This window comes from Scomber scombrus, chromosome 19 (genome assembly GCF_963691925.1).
Source record: "Scomber scombrus chromosome 19, fScoSco1.1, whole genome shotgun sequence".
In the NCBI taxonomy this organism is placed as follows: Eukaryota; Metazoa; Chordata; class Actinopteri; order Scombriformes; family Scombridae; genus Scomber; species Scomber scombrus.
The window spans coordinates 15,861,131-15,878,276 of record NC_084988.1 but is presented as its reverse complement, the minus strand read 5'-3'; the positions used below and the strand labels follow the sequence as shown (position 1 = coordinate 15,878,276).

Sequence of the window (17,146 nt, the reverse complement as noted above, 5' to 3'; positions counted from 1 at the left end):
TTCTGCCCACTGCTGCTTGACTAGTTGCAGATTACAAGCTGTTTAAAGGATCGTACCACTGGTTTTGCATGGTTTAGCCAAGTGAATTCCAACCTCTTTGCCTTGTGACCCCCACAACAAAACAATATCTACTTGCTCATCACCAGTTACATTGTTATTGTGGTAAAATCATCACCAATAATCCAGTAGAAAAATGGCTCACATTAGAGGGAAAGTCTGTAAAAATCAGTGTAAATTAGTTTTGCTGATTTTTTCCCCCGATTCCGATTCCTCTTCTGTTAATCATCTTGTCACCACTTTCAATTCATTTTGACATCTCTTGTGTTGGTCTAGACTCCATGACTAGGAGCCACTACAAATCCTGTTTAATTCATATCAAAGCTAAGCATTTTACTTTTTGCTGTGTTTTAGATGTTCAAATGTGTTTTTTCTACAGTTCCATTGTAATAGCTTTTGGTGTTTTCTGTGAATTTGTTGGGAAAGATATCAGCTTTTAGCCATTAAACTGCTTTACTTCACAACGATAGTGTAACACAAAAATAATGTTCATGGTGATGGATTACACAACTCTAGCTATTTTCAAGAGTCTACCAATAGATTTTCACACAGAATTGAATGAAAATCTAAAACTGTACGTATGCATGTGAAATTGGCTGTCAAAATGTTAAGTACACATGATGTGTTGGTAGAATTGCCACAGAGGTGAGCTTGTGCTTGACTCTGTGTGGATGGATGACAGCAGCTTTGAGAAAAATCAGCTTCCAGCAACGCTGACAGCCAGTCATCTGAGAGAGTTGACCTCTCTTAGCATAGCAGTTAGCGCTCTGACACCACTCCGGGTCACTGTAGTTTGACGGGGGATTTTATTAGTAAGATGAAGAGGGTTGCTGTTGAATTACAGCCCTCTTGTTAATTATATTTAAAAGGTTTTTCCTTGGAGTGACTAGAGCTAAATGAGCTAATGACACAACACTAATCCTGTGCTAAGAGGAGCAGCTTCCACTATGCCATGGGTTATTTGGAAAATGCTTTGTGTTATTCAGAGAAAGCCACAATGGTTACTAAGTTCTGATTTCAACTCAAAGCAGTCACATTTCCACCTTTCCACTGTGCTTCGCCTCTCTGTCTGTGCCTTTCTCTGCTGCCCCTGGCCTCATCATAAACCCCTCCAGCATCCCGTCTCCTCTCAGTAATTCAGCAGCGAGGGGATTAGCTGGCGCCCATGTCTCACTGCCTTATCAGTTGAGGGCAGGGAGGGCTGTGCAGTCACGCCGCATCCATCCCTGCTGCCTCCACAACAGGCCGGGCCACAATTAAAGCCCCCTCCCACCGCCTTCCGAACCAACCCTTACACATACCAACAGCCTCAACACTATTCAGCACGCACACAGTATATACCTGCCCAGATTACTCACCCACTTGTGATCTTGACTACTTAACCCTCAGTCTCGACCCCACACCTAAGCTCACGCGCATGCAAATACACACTCAAAGCTCAGTTAGGGGTTCAGGATTAGGAACGTCCTTCCCCTGCTGAGGTGTGTACGAGCCTCAGATATTTAATGGCAGGCTGTATCTGAGCCTGTGATGCCTGTCTCTGATAATCGATCCCTCCTGTTAACACACAGCAGCCCTATCAGAGGGAAGATAGGTGTTAGTGAGGGTGTGACAGGCTGCTGCTGCCCAGGAGCTCATTTGTGCATTCGGCGACTGTCTATCGAATGTCTCCAGATCAACTAAAACAGAAAACCACCATCATTTTTTCTGAGCATTATCATCCTGCTTCAAGGTTTTACTGTTTATTAATGTGGAGGGAAATCCTCCTTTAAAAAGGGCAGAAAAGGGGTTTATTGGTCATTCTGTCATTTCCCTGCTGTTTTTCCAGTTATGATTAGTGTGTCTCGGTTTCACGTCCTGGCAGATGTGTTTCTGCATTGGAGACACCCTCTGTGAGCTTTCTCCCTGTGATCGCATCTCCTTGCAGACAGAGTGTCTCTCTTTTCACTCTCTCCCCTTTTGTTTGAAAAATGAATCCTTCAGACGATGCTGTGCTGGTGCATCCCAATGACCTTGTCCATAAATAATGAGGCGGCGCGTTTGCATGTGTGCATCTGTGTCTGTGCATGCTGATCAGGTGGTTACAGCACTGACCCCCAGCAAGAGTTCCCAGTATCACCATGTTGGAGGGTGGCGTTTGAATTTGACTTTGCTTTCTTTCAAGGTGACCATATCTGTGCGTGTGTGTGTGTGTGTGTGTGTGTGTGTGTGTGTGTGTGTGTGTGTGTGTGTGTGTGTGTGTCTGTATGTGTGTGAAACCATACGTGACTGATTTTCACTCTGTTGTATCCAAACACTCCATAATTGTCCATTTGCTCTTTCAGGACAGGATTACACGGGGGATTATTAGCCACCATACTCTTTCACTCTTCTGTTTGTGTTTTCAGTTTTGGAGCTTATGCGGTAATGCTCTCACACCCAAACGTGGCATTTTTGGCAAAACTGGGGACCTCCAAACCATCCTATGCCTTGCCTGCGCCAAGGATGAGGTCACATATTCAGGTGCCTTGAATGGTGACATCTACGTGTGGAAAGGGATCAACCTGATGAGGACAGTGCAAGGGGCACATGGGGTAAGTGTATAAGATGGGAATATGTTATTCTCTGTGGTTTAGGTTTCTTTTGCATACCTTCACTGCTGCAGAAGAATAGCAGTGAAGGCATCAAGTAAAGTTAGGAGTCGAAGCCATGCATGCCGGCTTCATTTGATTCTGCTCAGTAGAAAAGGATCAGTCTTTTGCTACACAGGATTAAATGATATCTATGGGATCAACAGCTGGGTTAGGGGATGGGCGGATGGGGGAGGGGATAATAACTACAGTACATGTTCATTCCTGCTTTTTGTACCACTAAATGTCTCACAGGGGCTTCACTGGTGCCTCCCTGTCTAACAGTAACACTAAGCTGAATGGCGCCATCAGTGGAGCTCTCCAATAACAATAATACATTTTTTTAAAATGACACCTCCTGTTACTTAGTTCTGTGTTATCTTGGCGCGACAGTAGCAGGTCTGTAATTGTGAAAGCCTTGTTAAACAAATGCCTGGTCGAGCAGCAGCACCACGTGGTCTGTAGCCAGGGCCGGTTCTGTCGTTGCTCATTTATTGTGCAGATCCTCACTGACAGCCTGTCATTTCCTCCAGTCAGGGATTTTCAGCATGAATGCCTGTGAAGAGGGTTTTGCCACTGGGGGCCGAGACGGCTGCGTCCGGCTGTGGGATCACAACTTCAAACCAATTACTGTCATTGATCTCAGGGAAACAGACCAAGGATATAAAGGTGAAGTCAAACAACCCCTTTTTTCCTTTAATCTGAGTACAGAAATGTTGCTGGCCAAATTTGTGTTGCCTGAGGCACTGGACAAACTTGTTTAAAATATACAGAACCCCCCCCCCCTCCAAAAGCCATTCTTTATGCCATTTCTGCTCTCGTTACTAATATTTTCTTTCTTGTTCTCTATTTCCTCCATCTCCTTTATTTGTTATCTTGGATCTAACAGTAGCTAGAGGTGAAAATAGCAGAGGTGGGTAATGCCATTGAGTGCGGAGTTAACAACCATGTCAGTCTGTTTGTAGCAGTCCCCGCATTGTTCTGCTGTTCCTCTTGTTGTTAGTAAGTCTGAGCGCTGTATACAGATGTCATGTTCACATATGTATATAGCACGTCTCCTCCATCCTTTTCTCGCTGTATTACCCAGAGTCAGTCGCAGATCAGCTTGACAACATGTGCTGTCATTGTATTCTCGTTCAAATCTCCGTCTTAGGTAGCCTGCAGATGGCTATTTAACACCTCCTTTCTTTATTATCCTTGTCCTGTCTCTTATAATGACTGTATACGCATCAGCAAACGTCTGTCTGCTTTTGTCTTTGCATGTTTTGTTTTCTTTGTTATTTTGCCTGAGTTTTAGTGTGTGTGTTTTTGTGTTGACAGGGTTGTCTGTGCGCAGTGTCTGCTGGCGAGGGGATCACATCTTGGTGGGCACGCAAGACAGTGAAATCTTTGAGGTGGTGGTCCACGACCGCAACAAGCCTTTCCTCATCATGCAGGGTCACTGTGAGGGCGAGCTGTGGGCGCTGGCCGTGCACCCCACCAAACCTCTGGCCATGACAGGCAGTGACGACCGTTCAGTCAGGTGAGGCTTCACTTGCAACTAGAGAGAAGCTTTGAAGAAAAAGATTAAATATCTGAATGAGCTTGTGTAAAAGTACATTTATTGACAGATTGTGAAAAAATCACAATTGTATTAAAGCAGACGTAAATGTTAGTATGTGGCGATAGACCAAATACATATCAGGACCAGACATCACAAACATAATTTTGTACGTGGGGACTATTTTTGTGAGTGCGTCACTGCTGTTGTTGTTTGACTTTGTGTAATCTCATCACTGTTTTTCCTTGTCATTTATCCTGCTGCTCTGTGTATGAAGGATATGGAGCCTTATAGATCATGCACTGATAGCTCGCTGTAACATGGAGGAGCCTATCCGCTGTGCAGCCGTGAGCACTGATGGTATTCATTTGGCGTTGGGAATGAAGGATGGCTCATTCACTGTTCTCAGAGTCAGGTGGGTACACAATTGAAAAAGGTGACTGAAATTTTTAATGCAGTACAAAGGTTGTCATAATTTTAAAGGTGTCCATTTTAGCTCAATATTAAAGCTAGTTTTATTTGCTTCCCTACAGAGATATGACAGAGGTGGTCCACATCAAGGACAGGAAGGAGGCCATCCATGAGCTGAAGTACTCCCCTGATGGGGCCCACTTAGCTGTCGGCTCCAATGATAACTCAGTGGACATCTACGGTGTGGTGCAGAGATACAAGAAAGTGGGCGAGTGCATCGGCTCCAATAGCTTCATCACACACATGGACTGGTCCACAGACAGCAAGCACCTGCAGACAAACGACGGCAGCGGCAGGAGGCTCTTCTATAGGATGCCAAGTAAGTACAAGATTGTCAAGGGGTTAATTATGTTTGCATCACAGCTAGTACAGCCATATGGAAGATGTTTTATATAAAATGCAAGCAGTCGAAATGCTGAAAACAGCACCGTTGCTTTGGTGTAATATTGCCCCAGAGCTGCTTTGTGAGAAAAAAATGTGTCTGTCTTTTGTCGAGGTGGAAAGGAGGTGACCAACAGGGAGGAGCTGAAGCTGGTACAATGGGCTTCATGGACGTGTGTTTTGGGCCCTGAAGTTAATGGAATATGGCCCAAATACTCAGATATCAATGATATCAACTCTGTGGATGCCAACTTTAACAATCAAGTCTTAGTAACAGCTGACGACTACGGATTAGTCAAACTTTTACGATATCCATGTGTAAAAAAAGGTAAGAAAGAGCCCACTAATTCATATTTAAGCAAAGTCGTGTGCAAAAATTCTGATACAGCTAATTTCTCCTCTTGATTTTAGGTGCAAAATTTAAAAAGTATTTAGGTCACTCAGCCCACATAACCAACGCTAGATGGTCACATGACTACCAGTGGGTCATAACTATCGGTGGGGCCGATCACTCAGTGTTCCAGTGGAAGTTTGTTCCTGAGAGAAAATCTAAAGAAGCTCTGCATATAGCTCCACAAGGTGAGATGACACCCAGCCACAGTCACTGTTTGAATCACTGTTTAACTAGAAAGCGGGGATTTTTCTCTTGAAAATGAAAGATTTTCATTTTATCTTCTAATTAGTCTACTTAAGAATATTAAACTGTTGCATTTTAATGCCACTTTGGAGTGGAGACGTAGTGACTTGCATTATTGATATTACTTATATCACAAAATCAGTGGCTCCTGCCAACACAACATCAAATTAGATTAAGTGCTTGACTCTGATGGAAATTTTGATCTCAACTCAATTTCCTACTCAAATATTGCAGAAAATGCTTTTAGTGAAATTCCTTTCAAGAAACACTGTATAGACGATAGACAATTCGGGAAATATGCTTAGTTGATTTCTTACTCATAGTTATTATTAGAGATTATATCACTGTTATCTTTGTGGGTAAAGTATTGAGCTAGAGTCAGGACGAGATTAGCATGAAAAGGGAGCAGAGGGAAACAGCTAGCATAGCTCTCTTTAAAATGTAAAAAACCTGCCTGTGTCTTGATTGTTTGATTTAAACATAATCAGGAAGAGAGGAGTGAAATAAGAGAAAGAGAAATACATATTTGGTTTTAACTACAAAGCTTTACAGGTGTTACATATTTCTTGAAGTTTGGACAGAGTTAGGTTCCTTGTTTCCAGACAATAAGCTAAGTTAATCATTTCCTGGCTCTAACTGCATACTTTAATGACTAGTTTGACATATTGATAAATGCACTTATTCACTTTCTTACTGAGAGCTGGATAAGATTGGTTGCATGTCAACTGATCCCAGCCAAGAAACCCTAAAAAAAATGGCAAATTCCTGTTTTTACACATTGTACGTAATAAACTAATGAGATATTACATGTAAATTAGTGGATATTAGGGGGAACTGGTAGATGGATTTTGTTAGCTTTGAACACAGCCACACTAGCTACATCCCCCTGTTTCTGGTCTTTTAAGCTAAGCTACTGATAGCTGCAGCTACACTTTTACTTACCGACATTAGAGTGGTATTAATCTTATCATCTCAGCAAAAAAAGTAGGACTATTTCTGTTCACTTTAGCAGTAACTGCAGTAATGTGAACACATTTACAGAATGACATTTGACAGTACATTTCTCAGTTACCTGTTAAGACATGCATGAATTAAAGTTGATTTGTACCCATGCTGCTCCCTGTAGTCTCATGAACATGATGTGTTAAACCATAAGAGAGTAATGTGCTAGACTGTTCCCCTTCCGTAGTTTTTTCACTTTAATTTTTCATGAACTATAATTTCTATAAAGCTCTGCAAAGGAAGCGCCATCACATTAATTAAGATAAGACACATCCAATAAAAGTAAATGAAGCTTTTGGAAAGTATAATTGCGTTGTCATTCCCCAGTCATATTTTTTCCAAAGACAAAGCGCAGCTGTGCTTCCTGAAATTAAAGCACATACTGCCTATCCTTTTAATTTTCCTAATGGATATTGTGAATAGCCACCCCCTTAGCTGCCAGTTCCGCTTATTGCTTTGTCTTGGCACCGCTTTACTGTGCTGCATCAGCGTTTTTATACATTTGTCTTGAGCGATGTCTCTGTGAAGCACGAGTGCCTGATAAATAGGAGATGTCATAGTATTATTACACGATCGACCCTCACTCTTTCTGAAACAGTGCAGAGCTTTTAGTCCTGTGTATGTTGTCTGTGTAGTGGGATATTTGGAGGCATGGGAGGATTTTGCTAGCTGACAAAAATATAATTTGATGCAACCTTGTTTCTGCCTGCAGAGACCTTGGCAGACTCCAACAGTGAAGAGTCAGACTCTGATCAGTCAGACGTACCTGAGATGGACTCAGAAATTGAGCAGGAGACACAGCTCACGTATCGACGACAGGTGTGCGATGAAATCAAAAATAAACATATTTCCCTGGAAATAATACGATTTTTTTTAATAAGAGAACATACTCACATAATTCTGCATGCATTTAGGTTTATAAAGAAGATCTACCTCAGCTCAAAGAGCAGTCAAAAGAGAAGCATCGAGCAACAGCTATGAAGAAGAGAGAAAGAGCACCAGGGAGTGGGGTGAAGCTGCACTTCATTCATGGGTAAGCTTACTGTTTGTAAGATGAATTTCAAGTAACCAAGCCTCTTTATACAAAGAGGCTATATAAAGCTTTTTATATTGTCTTTTCTCCAAAAAGTATTTTTCTTTTGGTTCCAGTTACAGGGGTTATGACTGCAGGAGTAATCTGTTCTACACCCAGACTGGGGAGATAGTCTACCATGTAGCTGCTGTAGGGGTTGTGTACAACAGACAGCAGAATACTCAACGTTTCTATATGGGCCATGATGATGACATCCTCTGTCTGGCTATCCACCCCCTCAAGGACTTTGTAGCTACAGGCCAGGTAGATGCCAGCCTTTCCAGCGTAAAATATACAACATATTTTATGTTTATGGCCCTCCAAAGATGTGTGTTGGCACACTGGGGATTCGTTTCTGTTACACTTTTGTCAGTCTTAAAATTCAAATGGAAATGAGGAGATTGTGTACACACTTTGGATGTTTTTTGTCGGTACAGGTTGGCAGAGATTCCTCCATCCACATATGGGACACGGAGACGTTGAAACCAATGTCCGTGTTGAAGGGTTCCCACCAGCTTGGAGTGTGCGCTCTGGACTTTTCAGGTAACACCCAGTACTGTTTACTGATGGCTGCTTTTAGCTCATCGATGCAGACAGATTCAACAGGACATACATCACACATAGATTGACACATGCTTCCAGACATCAAGCTTTCATTTGGGAGCAGAAAACTTCTTTCACACATAAAAGAAACAAATTCACAAGACACCTGATTTACAAGCAACACTTAAAACCATAGGCATAGATTTGGGTATGGACAGTAGGGACATGTCTCTACCAATAGTATCAAGGTGTTGCTGGATTGTCTGTTTGTGATTTCTGCAAAAAAGTGTGCCGTTATGATAGAGTGAAGAGAAAGATATGGGGTATACTGGAAATTGAAATAAAATATAATGTCATTTGATATTACTACTGTTGGAGAAAATTACTCCCAAAAGCAAATTAAGACATCCTTTTTAAAGAAGAACCAAAGTGTCAGTGCCATTTAAGTTACTGTTAATAAGAATATTCTGTAATCAATCCATAATAATGCCATCTCTCCCTTTTTCCATGAGTGGATCAAGAGCAGAGATATTATTGCATACATGTGATTAAGACATGAGCATTGTTTATAAGCTAAATTAGGGACATATCTATTTGTCAGACTCCATTTAATTATGAAAACCTGTATGATACCAGTCTGGATTCAGGCAGTATACATTTTGCAGTCAGGCTCTTGATGTGTGTATGTGTGTGCTCACATGTGCCCATGAAAGAGAAAAGAGAGCAAGTACACGTACACAATTATCTTGGCCATCCCACAAAAAATGTTCCTACTAAAGTTAAATTCAAACCTTCACCCTTGTTTTCTGCTGTCTTTTAGTCTCTGCAGTCTGACAGCATCAAGGTAGAGCTATTCATCTTGCTTCCTTTAATTGGCTCCAGACAGAGGCAGCGCAGTGATCTGTATGTCAGGGTCTGTGAATCACCTGCCGTAGATCAAACCGACTAGGCTCCTTTCATGTTGCTAACAAGGGTCAAACTGCACTGAACCAAAGCCAGAGTTGGGTCTGTCAGAGCTTTACTGAATGGTTTTGTTTTTCCCTCCGCAGCGGATGGCAAACGGTTGGCCTCGGTGGGCCTGGATGACAATCACACCATCGTGTTGTGGGACTGGAGGAAGGGGGAGAAGCTGTCTGCCATGCGGTGAGTGCAGTTACATGACAGTGTTTACATGGCTGCAGGTTGGCCTTTCAGCACGCAGCAGCTGCTGTCCCCCACATCCGGAAACAGAGAGACCTCAAGCTTTGACAAACCTTCCTATTAATTCCAAACATCATTTGAGCCCTTCCTGTTTAAATATGGACATTTACAAATGAGTTTTAAATTGAAGCCACTTTGCTGTGCAGGGGTTGACAGTGTGATTGATAGAGGAGAGAAAAGAAAGGGGATTACCTTTTAGATTACGAGGCTGTTTCACTGCAACACTTGAGCCTACCAAGGGCTGAATAGTTAGAGTAGGAGTGTGGCCCAAGGCTCCAACCGTGGATCCATAATTAAAGAGAAGAACTTTTAATTTACATTTACCAGGGGCTTATCCCGGTGAGTATAAGCTGCTTGATATATTAGATTTTATTCTGACAATGAAGCAAAGTTTCTGGGGTACCAAACCATACATAAAAGCAAATGGACGGCAAAAAGCAAGAGCTAGGTGATAGACAGATAAATGAAAAGTGATGACAAGAAACTAGGGATGTCCGTCAATATCGGCCCCTCCGATATTATCGGCCGATATTTACTTAAAAATGTAATATCGGGAAGTATCAGTATCGGGTTTTTATAACCGATGTTTGTTCTGTAGGCTTCAGCATTTCCGAGCCTGCATGAACACAGCATGGGACGTTTACCGGTGTTCTGAAAAGTTGACCTACCTCCTCAGGATGACCTACCAGTAGGTCAGGCTTTCAGACAAGTCTGATAAACTGACCTACCCGCTCAGGATAACCTACCCTAAAGAAATCATGGTAGCTCATCCCATCAAGTAGGGTAGCGCATCCTGTCATGCTGGAAATATCCATCAGAATGACCTACTACCCATTATATTGTGCTAAAACCATGGGTAGATTGTGCTTAAACCATGGGTAGCACATACTGTCATGCAGGAAATATCTATCAGAATGACCTACTACCCATTATATTGTGCTTAAACCATGGGTAGCACATACTGTCATGCAGGAAATATCTATCAAAATGACCTACTAGAAACTACACACATCCTACATGTTTGCCATGATGGCAGAAAGAAATCTTAAAATTGCATCTTATACGTGTATAAAATATAAAGTTAGTCTTACTCTTGCTCTGTTTCTTCTGTTCAAGAAGCGGCCAAGGTGGCAAAATCCTGAGTATAAACTGCTGCAGCCATTTATGAGAATGATGTCTGTGTACATATGATGAAAAAGATACATGCGGCCAAAAAAGGTACACACACACCAGGCTGGTTTACTTGATGCAAGTGGATTACATTACCAGACCTGCATTATGAATTTCTGGTCATATTTAGTATCTACTCCATTGAAATTCCCCCTGGCTAGCTGGGAGCAGTGCATGCTGGTTGCTCTCCTGCGTGTTGTGTGCCAGGCTCTTGCTACAGCTCAGAGACAGCTTGGAGCTGCACTAATCTCCTTTGCAGACCCTGGTGGGCAGAGCAGTGAGGCGAGCAGAGGGAAATGGGGCCTGACAGAGCCTGGCTTGTACACCACGCTGCCATGTCTTAAGCTGGGAGAGGAGGGGTGGGCGCAAGAGGGAGAGGCTGAAGGAGGGTGTAGGGTGGGAGATACAGTGAAGAAAGCTAAGCCGATGTGAGAGACAAAAAGGGAGGAGAGGGGAATAATGTATCTGATCTAATGGGGATCTAATGTATATGATGCGGGCAGCACAACAGGCAACAATTACAGACCTTAAAGTGTTGATCGCTTTAAACAGGATCAGCCACTGCTCCTTAGTGTTAATATTGTGTGAAGCAATCAGCACACAACATAAACAAGTGGTTACGGCAACTTTTAATTCATTTTCAATGTTTGTGGTGCTTGAGATAAAAACAGACAGCAGCTGTGTCCACTTTTATTATTTTAGATGATCATTATTAGTTTTTCCTTTGAAAGAGGCAGAAGCCAGAATCAATTTCATTCAACATTATCAGATTTATATCTGATAATGTTGAATGAAATTGATTCTTTAATAGGGTCAAGCAGTTCCAGCCAGTTAATTCAGTTAACAGTTTGAATTTCCTGCAAACATAAATTAAATGTATAGCATGTAGTGTCTATGTGATAGATTTATAACATTTATTCAAGACAGTTAAAACAATCCAGCTAACTTTTGTTGTAATCAGACAGAAAGAGATAGTTAGCCTTTATTCTTCATTCTCTTTATATTTCAAATTTAAGTTTGGTATTCCACCTCTAAAACATAAAAATGAGAAGAAATGTAGTCTCTCTCAGGGCCAATGTGAGCACGGGTGGATTAAACAAATGAACAAAATTAATAGTTTTGTCCATGCATGTTTTGTTTTTCAGGGGAAGCAAGGACAAGATATTTGTTGTTAAAATAAATCCCTATCTGCCTGATAAGCTCATCACAGCCGGCGTGAAACATATGAAGTTTTGGCATAAAGCTGGTAAGACCCACAGGTTTTTTTTTCTTTTATCGACTTGCAGTGACTCTAACAAGCAGAACTCTGGCTCAGCTTCGACACATCTCGCTGTGAGCTGACTGTCGGCTTCTCTTTCAGGTGGTGGTCTAATTGGGCGCAAGGGAAACATGGGTAAGACGGAGACTATGATGTGTGCTGTGTACGGCTGGTCGGAGGAGATGGTGTTTTCGGGCACGTGCACGGGTGACATTTGCATCTGGAGGGACATGTTCCTGATGAAGACTGTCAAAGCCCATGACGGCCCGGTTTTCAGTATGCATGCTCTGGAAAAGGTACCTCAGGGGAAAGAGTTCTTTTACTGTCTTTTACTTGAAATTTCCATTTCAAACCCTTCCTATCTCCAACTGTGTAGGTGTAAATCATGTATTTTTATTCTATCATGATTCTATTATATCAGAATAAAATAAACGGTACTTATCGCCCAGTCAAACCTGAAATATATTTTTCTAGCTGTCAGCTTTATCATTTTGTTCCCTCCTTTCAAAGTGGCTAGTGTATAAGGTGAAATATGCTGTGTTAGTGACATGATCAGTCCAGTCAGCAGAGATATTTTCAGCTTCAAATGTGCCAGTATACTTTATTGTCCCTGTAGGGATTTGTGACTGGAGGGAAGGATGGTATAGTCGCTCTGTGGGATGACACGTTTGAGAGATGCCTGAAGACCTACGCCATCAAGAGAGCAGTCCTAGCTCCAGGCTCTAAAGGTAAAATGGTCATCCTGCTCTCTACTGTCCTCCACTGTCCTTGGATCAGACGTGTGCTGCCAGAGATACAATACAACCATTCAGAGCAAATCCGTTTAATACATTCAATGCTTTTAGCTGAAATGAAGATTGTCTCGTGTTTCCTGGGTCAAGCTTTAGGTCTCTGACTTCATGCTGTGCTGTAATTCATCCACTTTGTAGGGTTGCTCTTGGAGGACAACCCCTCCATACGTGCCATATCTCTGGGCCATGGTCACATCTTAGTGGGGACGAAGAATGGAGAGATCCTAGAGGTGGACAAGAGTGGCCCCATCACTCTGCTGGTCCAGGTAAGATAACAATAAATACAACTCTTGAAACTTAGCACAAATCTAATAATACAATTCATCAGATTCCACCTTTGCTTCACTGACTCAGGCAGAACAGTCAAAGCGAGATTTTTTCTATATGATGTGTTGGAGTCTGCCAGATGATGGTTTGGTGTGGGTTCAGTTTTTCAAAGTTGGTAAAGTTTGTCTTGTCTGCTGTATTTTTTTCCTCAAAGTTTCATTTTTGTTTGCATAATTTTTCATGGCTCACCCAAGAACATAAAAAGACTCAATGGAGCATTAAAAATTATTACTTGTTGAAGCAGATGTAGACAATGTCCAATTATACAAATGTCCAAGTACAAAAAGCTGGCCCTTCTCTAAAGACTGTGAACACAACCCAGACTGCTTAATACCTCTCTGTTACACCTTCTTACAAACAAGTATTGTCATAGATGAACTCAAAGACATCTATCAATGACTTCAAACAAGGACACCCTTCAACTTCAGCTCATCTAGGCTTAAGGCAAAGATATCTCTGGCTAACGCCACAGGTCAGCAAACAACCCTCAGATAGAAATGTCTTATACCACAGTGTCACAGTGACATTACATCCACATTGAACTGACAACAGTTTGAAAACAACATTTGTAACATATGTAAGATATACAAGAAATACACCATTGTTAACCACTATTTAAATCTCTCTCACAGTGGTAATGCATTTACAGGATTACTGTAACCTTTTTTTGGTGGAATCAGTGGCTAATTAGGGCCCGAGCGGCGACTGCAAGTCGCCTGGCGAAAGCCCTATTGAAATTGTAATGTTTATTATTATTATTATTATTATTATTATTATTATTATTATTCCGACATTTCGTGCCCCAATTTAGCCCCTTTCCCAAATGCGAAAATGCTTATACTTTTGCACGGACGTCCGGCCTCATCCGAAATTCGATATTTTTGGGTGGTCGCACATGGTCGACGCAGAATGGCGGAATAGCGCCCCCTACAAAGTCCAAAAATGCCCATAGGGAATTTTGCTAACTTTGTCCTATGCTCACAAAATTCGGTACACATATGTATTATACCCACATATGCAAATAAGCCTCTTGACCTCATGACCTCAACCCAACAGGAAGTCGGTTTGGTTTTGGTTTTGATTTTTCCTGCCTAAAATTAACTCCTCCCACAGCGTTCGCCCGATCAAGTTCAAATTAGGTACGCAACATCTCCAGACCTAGCTGAGCTTAAGTTGTGCTCTGCGCATCCGTAGGTCAAAGGGCGTGTCTGCCAGGGCTCAACTAACTTTGGCGTGCTCGCCATGTACATACGAGTGGCTCTCACGCCCACATACTTCATCCAATCAGCTTCAAACTTGCTGGACATGACGTCCCGATATATTAACTTCCCACGTAACTCATAGCGCCCCCCGGTGGTAACAGGAAGTTAACTAAGATTCATTAAAATTACATACTTTGCCCCATCAACTTCATTCAGAACCAGTTGGTGAAGCTACATTATGAAGACTGTGAAGCTACGAGTAATGGCGTCCGTGTGGCGACGCGGCGACCATCAATTCCTCGCCATGAAAATACGTTTTGGCTTTTTGATGGCTTTATTGAACTCGTATCATCATGAAAATTGGTACACAGGTCCAGGGTGCCGACCTCAACGTTTCCATTCGCTCATAGGCGATCTCACTCGTCTCGCCCCCTAGTGGAAACAGGAAGTGCCATATTTTACATCATCATTGTGCGATTTCCACAAAACTTCACATGTGTAATCACTGTCCCACCCTGAACGCAACCGCTTGTGTTTTGTTACACTCTACTGCCCCCTGGTGGATGAACCATCAACCTCTCATAACTCCTTCATGCTTTGTCCAATTCACTCCAAACTTCACATGACTGATGAGTGGCTGCCCTGAACACACCAGACCATATGTGTAACTACCTGTGACTGCCCCCTACTGGATGAACGAAACATTGCATTTTTGGCCTCCTTCCAGGTTTTTTCTCACTTTCTGCTTCACGCCACAGCCCCGCCATGCCTCAGGCCCCGCGGTGGCATGGGTGAGCGAGGGCCCGCCATCGCCGCTTGCGGCTTTAATTGGAAGGTTGAAATCCATTAATCTAAAGATATATAGTTATGTTTGATAAAGAGGGACGTTTAATGTAAAGGATGGTTGGTTTGAGGTCTGACTCTTTCTGTATTTTGAAGATTTGCATAAAGGTTTGTATAGAAGTGATATTTACCTCCTGAAGATCTTCATGTAAATGTAAAAAATATATATATTACCAAACGCTGGCCTTAGAAAACATTCCTTCACTGAGCCTTTATAGAAACTGTGAAACTAATTTCATGGAAAAAATGACTTTAACTACAGAAAAACAGTGGTGAAAAGTACAATCCCATCTTAGTTACAGTACCCTGTCCTTGTTTTCCACATCCTACTCTTTGTTGAATTTAATCTCTTAAATAAAGGTGAATATATATGTTGCACTTTTCACGTTGAGCAAGTCTGTATTGTACTCTTGAGCAGAACTGTGCTCTAGGTGGGCAGCCATCTGCACAGCAACAACAATAATAACAATAACAACAATAATAATATTAGAAATATGACTAATAGTAACAGCGGTAGCAGTGGGTGTCAAGCTGGTGGTCTGCAGCTGAAGGTCTCCTGCGAGACCAGAAAGCACAAAACTACAGGGAAGATTTCAAGTTATTAACATGTATTAATGGTACATGAATATGTATAGATGGAGGGGGAGAAAGAGAAGAGCTCAGTGTTCAAAGTCTGTGGTTAATGGGCTAAAATATACAAACCTACCTCCAGTATGATTATTACCTCTACTACTGTCTACAGTATTTTAAAATCCACAGAATCATCAGGGAGATGGCCATAAACTGAGATGATTTAATGGTGATGAATTATCGCCACTGGAAGGTAGATACCTAATTAAGTTAAGTGGTCCTGCAGTGTCTCCCTGGATCCCGTAAATGTAGGCAGACAGAACAAATGTTATTGATTAAATACTTTAAAATATACAAGGACGTTTTGATGGATGAGATCAATTGATGAGAGAAGAGAAAGGTTGTCCTCTATCATATATTATATATACAGGATAACAATGTAAATAAGTTGGAGTTATGAGGAATATCAAAAAACAAAACAATTCATACTTTTCTCATGTATGAATTAGGAATAGGAGAATTATGATAATGGTCAGCCTTTTGAATCCACTTATTTATTCCTGACTTTCAAAGATGCAAGAAAGCAGTGAATGGAAGTCCCAACTGGCATATTGTGTTTTTTTCTTGTTTTTAGTTTATAATGAATATGACTAACTGTAAATTAATCTTATTGCTGTTGTGTGTGCGCCTTCAGGGTCACATGGAGGGTGAAGTGTGGGGCCTGGCCACTCATCCCCATCTCCCTCTCTGTGCCACCGTCAGCGATGACAAAACCCTGCGCATATGGGATCTCTCCCCCAGCCACTGCATGCTGGCTGTACGCAAGCTCAGGAAAGGTGAGTCACTGCTTTAACACTAACAGATGAATGTATTTCCTTTCTCTGTTCTGCAGTCAGCCTGACAGGAAGTGCATCAGTCCCAGGGCTTTAGCAAACACCTTGTCATCCACAGGTGGCCGCTGCTGTTGCTTCTCCCCTGACGGCAAAGCCTTGGCGGTGGGCCTGAACGATGGCAGCTTTCTCATTGTGAACGCAGACACCCTGGAGGACCTGGTGTCCTTCCACCACCGCAAAGACATCATCTCAGATATCAGATTCTCTCCAGGTCTGCGGTTCACCTCCATATTTATTCACCAGGGCAAAATTCCCCTGAAATCCTGTCTGAGGAGTAAATAGGCCTCCAAAATCAGCTTGCCTTTCAAAGTGTCTTAGTTTATGTAGGATGCTGTGCAGAAGTTCAGCAGGTATACATATTTCCCTCTCGCTGTGAGTCGGGGAAATATTGCTGCAGGCCTGACCCAAATTAATGGTTTTCTGTAATAAGGCCAGACAGAGAGACGGCAAGAGAGGAATGAGAAGCAGTGGGTGAGACAAAGTGAGATCAAGAAACTAAACTCTCTTTCGCCTGGACACTTAACCTTAATCCAGAATGCAAGGGATCCTGTTTCTCAACCCAATACCCATGACTCACTGA

General features: G+C 42.2%; 1 protein-coding gene across 1 annotated transcript in view; it reads left to right on the top strand.

Moving 5' to 3' along the window:
* The window catches only part of eml5 (EMAP like 5), a 42,335-nt gene that overhangs the window by 10,971 nt on the left and 14,218 nt on the right, over nucleotides 1–17,146 (top strand). Inside the window, exons 5-22 of the mRNA XM_062440030.1 lie at nucleotides 2,445–2,630; nucleotides 3,200–3,335; nucleotides 3,987–4,188; nucleotides 4,484–4,621; nucleotides 4,740–4,996; nucleotides 5,174–5,386; nucleotides 5,470–5,637; nucleotides 7,410–7,516; nucleotides 7,612–7,730; nucleotides 7,847–8,033; nucleotides 8,207–8,312; nucleotides 9,362–9,455; nucleotides 11,828–11,928; nucleotides 12,043–12,236; nucleotides 12,557–12,668; nucleotides 12,870–12,997; nucleotides 16,368–16,509; nucleotides 16,625–16,777. Coding sequence (XP_062296014.1) covers nucleotides 2,445–2,630; nucleotides 3,200–3,335; nucleotides 3,987–4,188; nucleotides 4,484–4,621; nucleotides 4,740–4,996; nucleotides 5,174–5,386; nucleotides 5,470–5,637; nucleotides 7,410–7,516; nucleotides 7,612–7,730; nucleotides 7,847–8,033; nucleotides 8,207–8,312; nucleotides 9,362–9,455; nucleotides 11,828–11,928; nucleotides 12,043–12,236; nucleotides 12,557–12,668; nucleotides 12,870–12,997; nucleotides 16,368–16,509; nucleotides 16,625–16,777 — 2,743 coding nt within the window. The remainder of the gene's footprint in view (nucleotides 1–2,444; nucleotides 2,631–3,199; nucleotides 3,336–3,986; nucleotides 4,189–4,483; nucleotides 4,622–4,739; nucleotides 4,997–5,173; nucleotides 5,387–5,469; nucleotides 5,638–7,409; nucleotides 7,517–7,611; nucleotides 7,731–7,846; nucleotides 8,034–8,206; nucleotides 8,313–9,361; nucleotides 9,456–11,827; nucleotides 11,929–12,042; nucleotides 12,237–12,556; nucleotides 12,669–12,869; nucleotides 12,998–16,367; nucleotides 16,510–16,624; nucleotides 16,778–17,146) is intronic.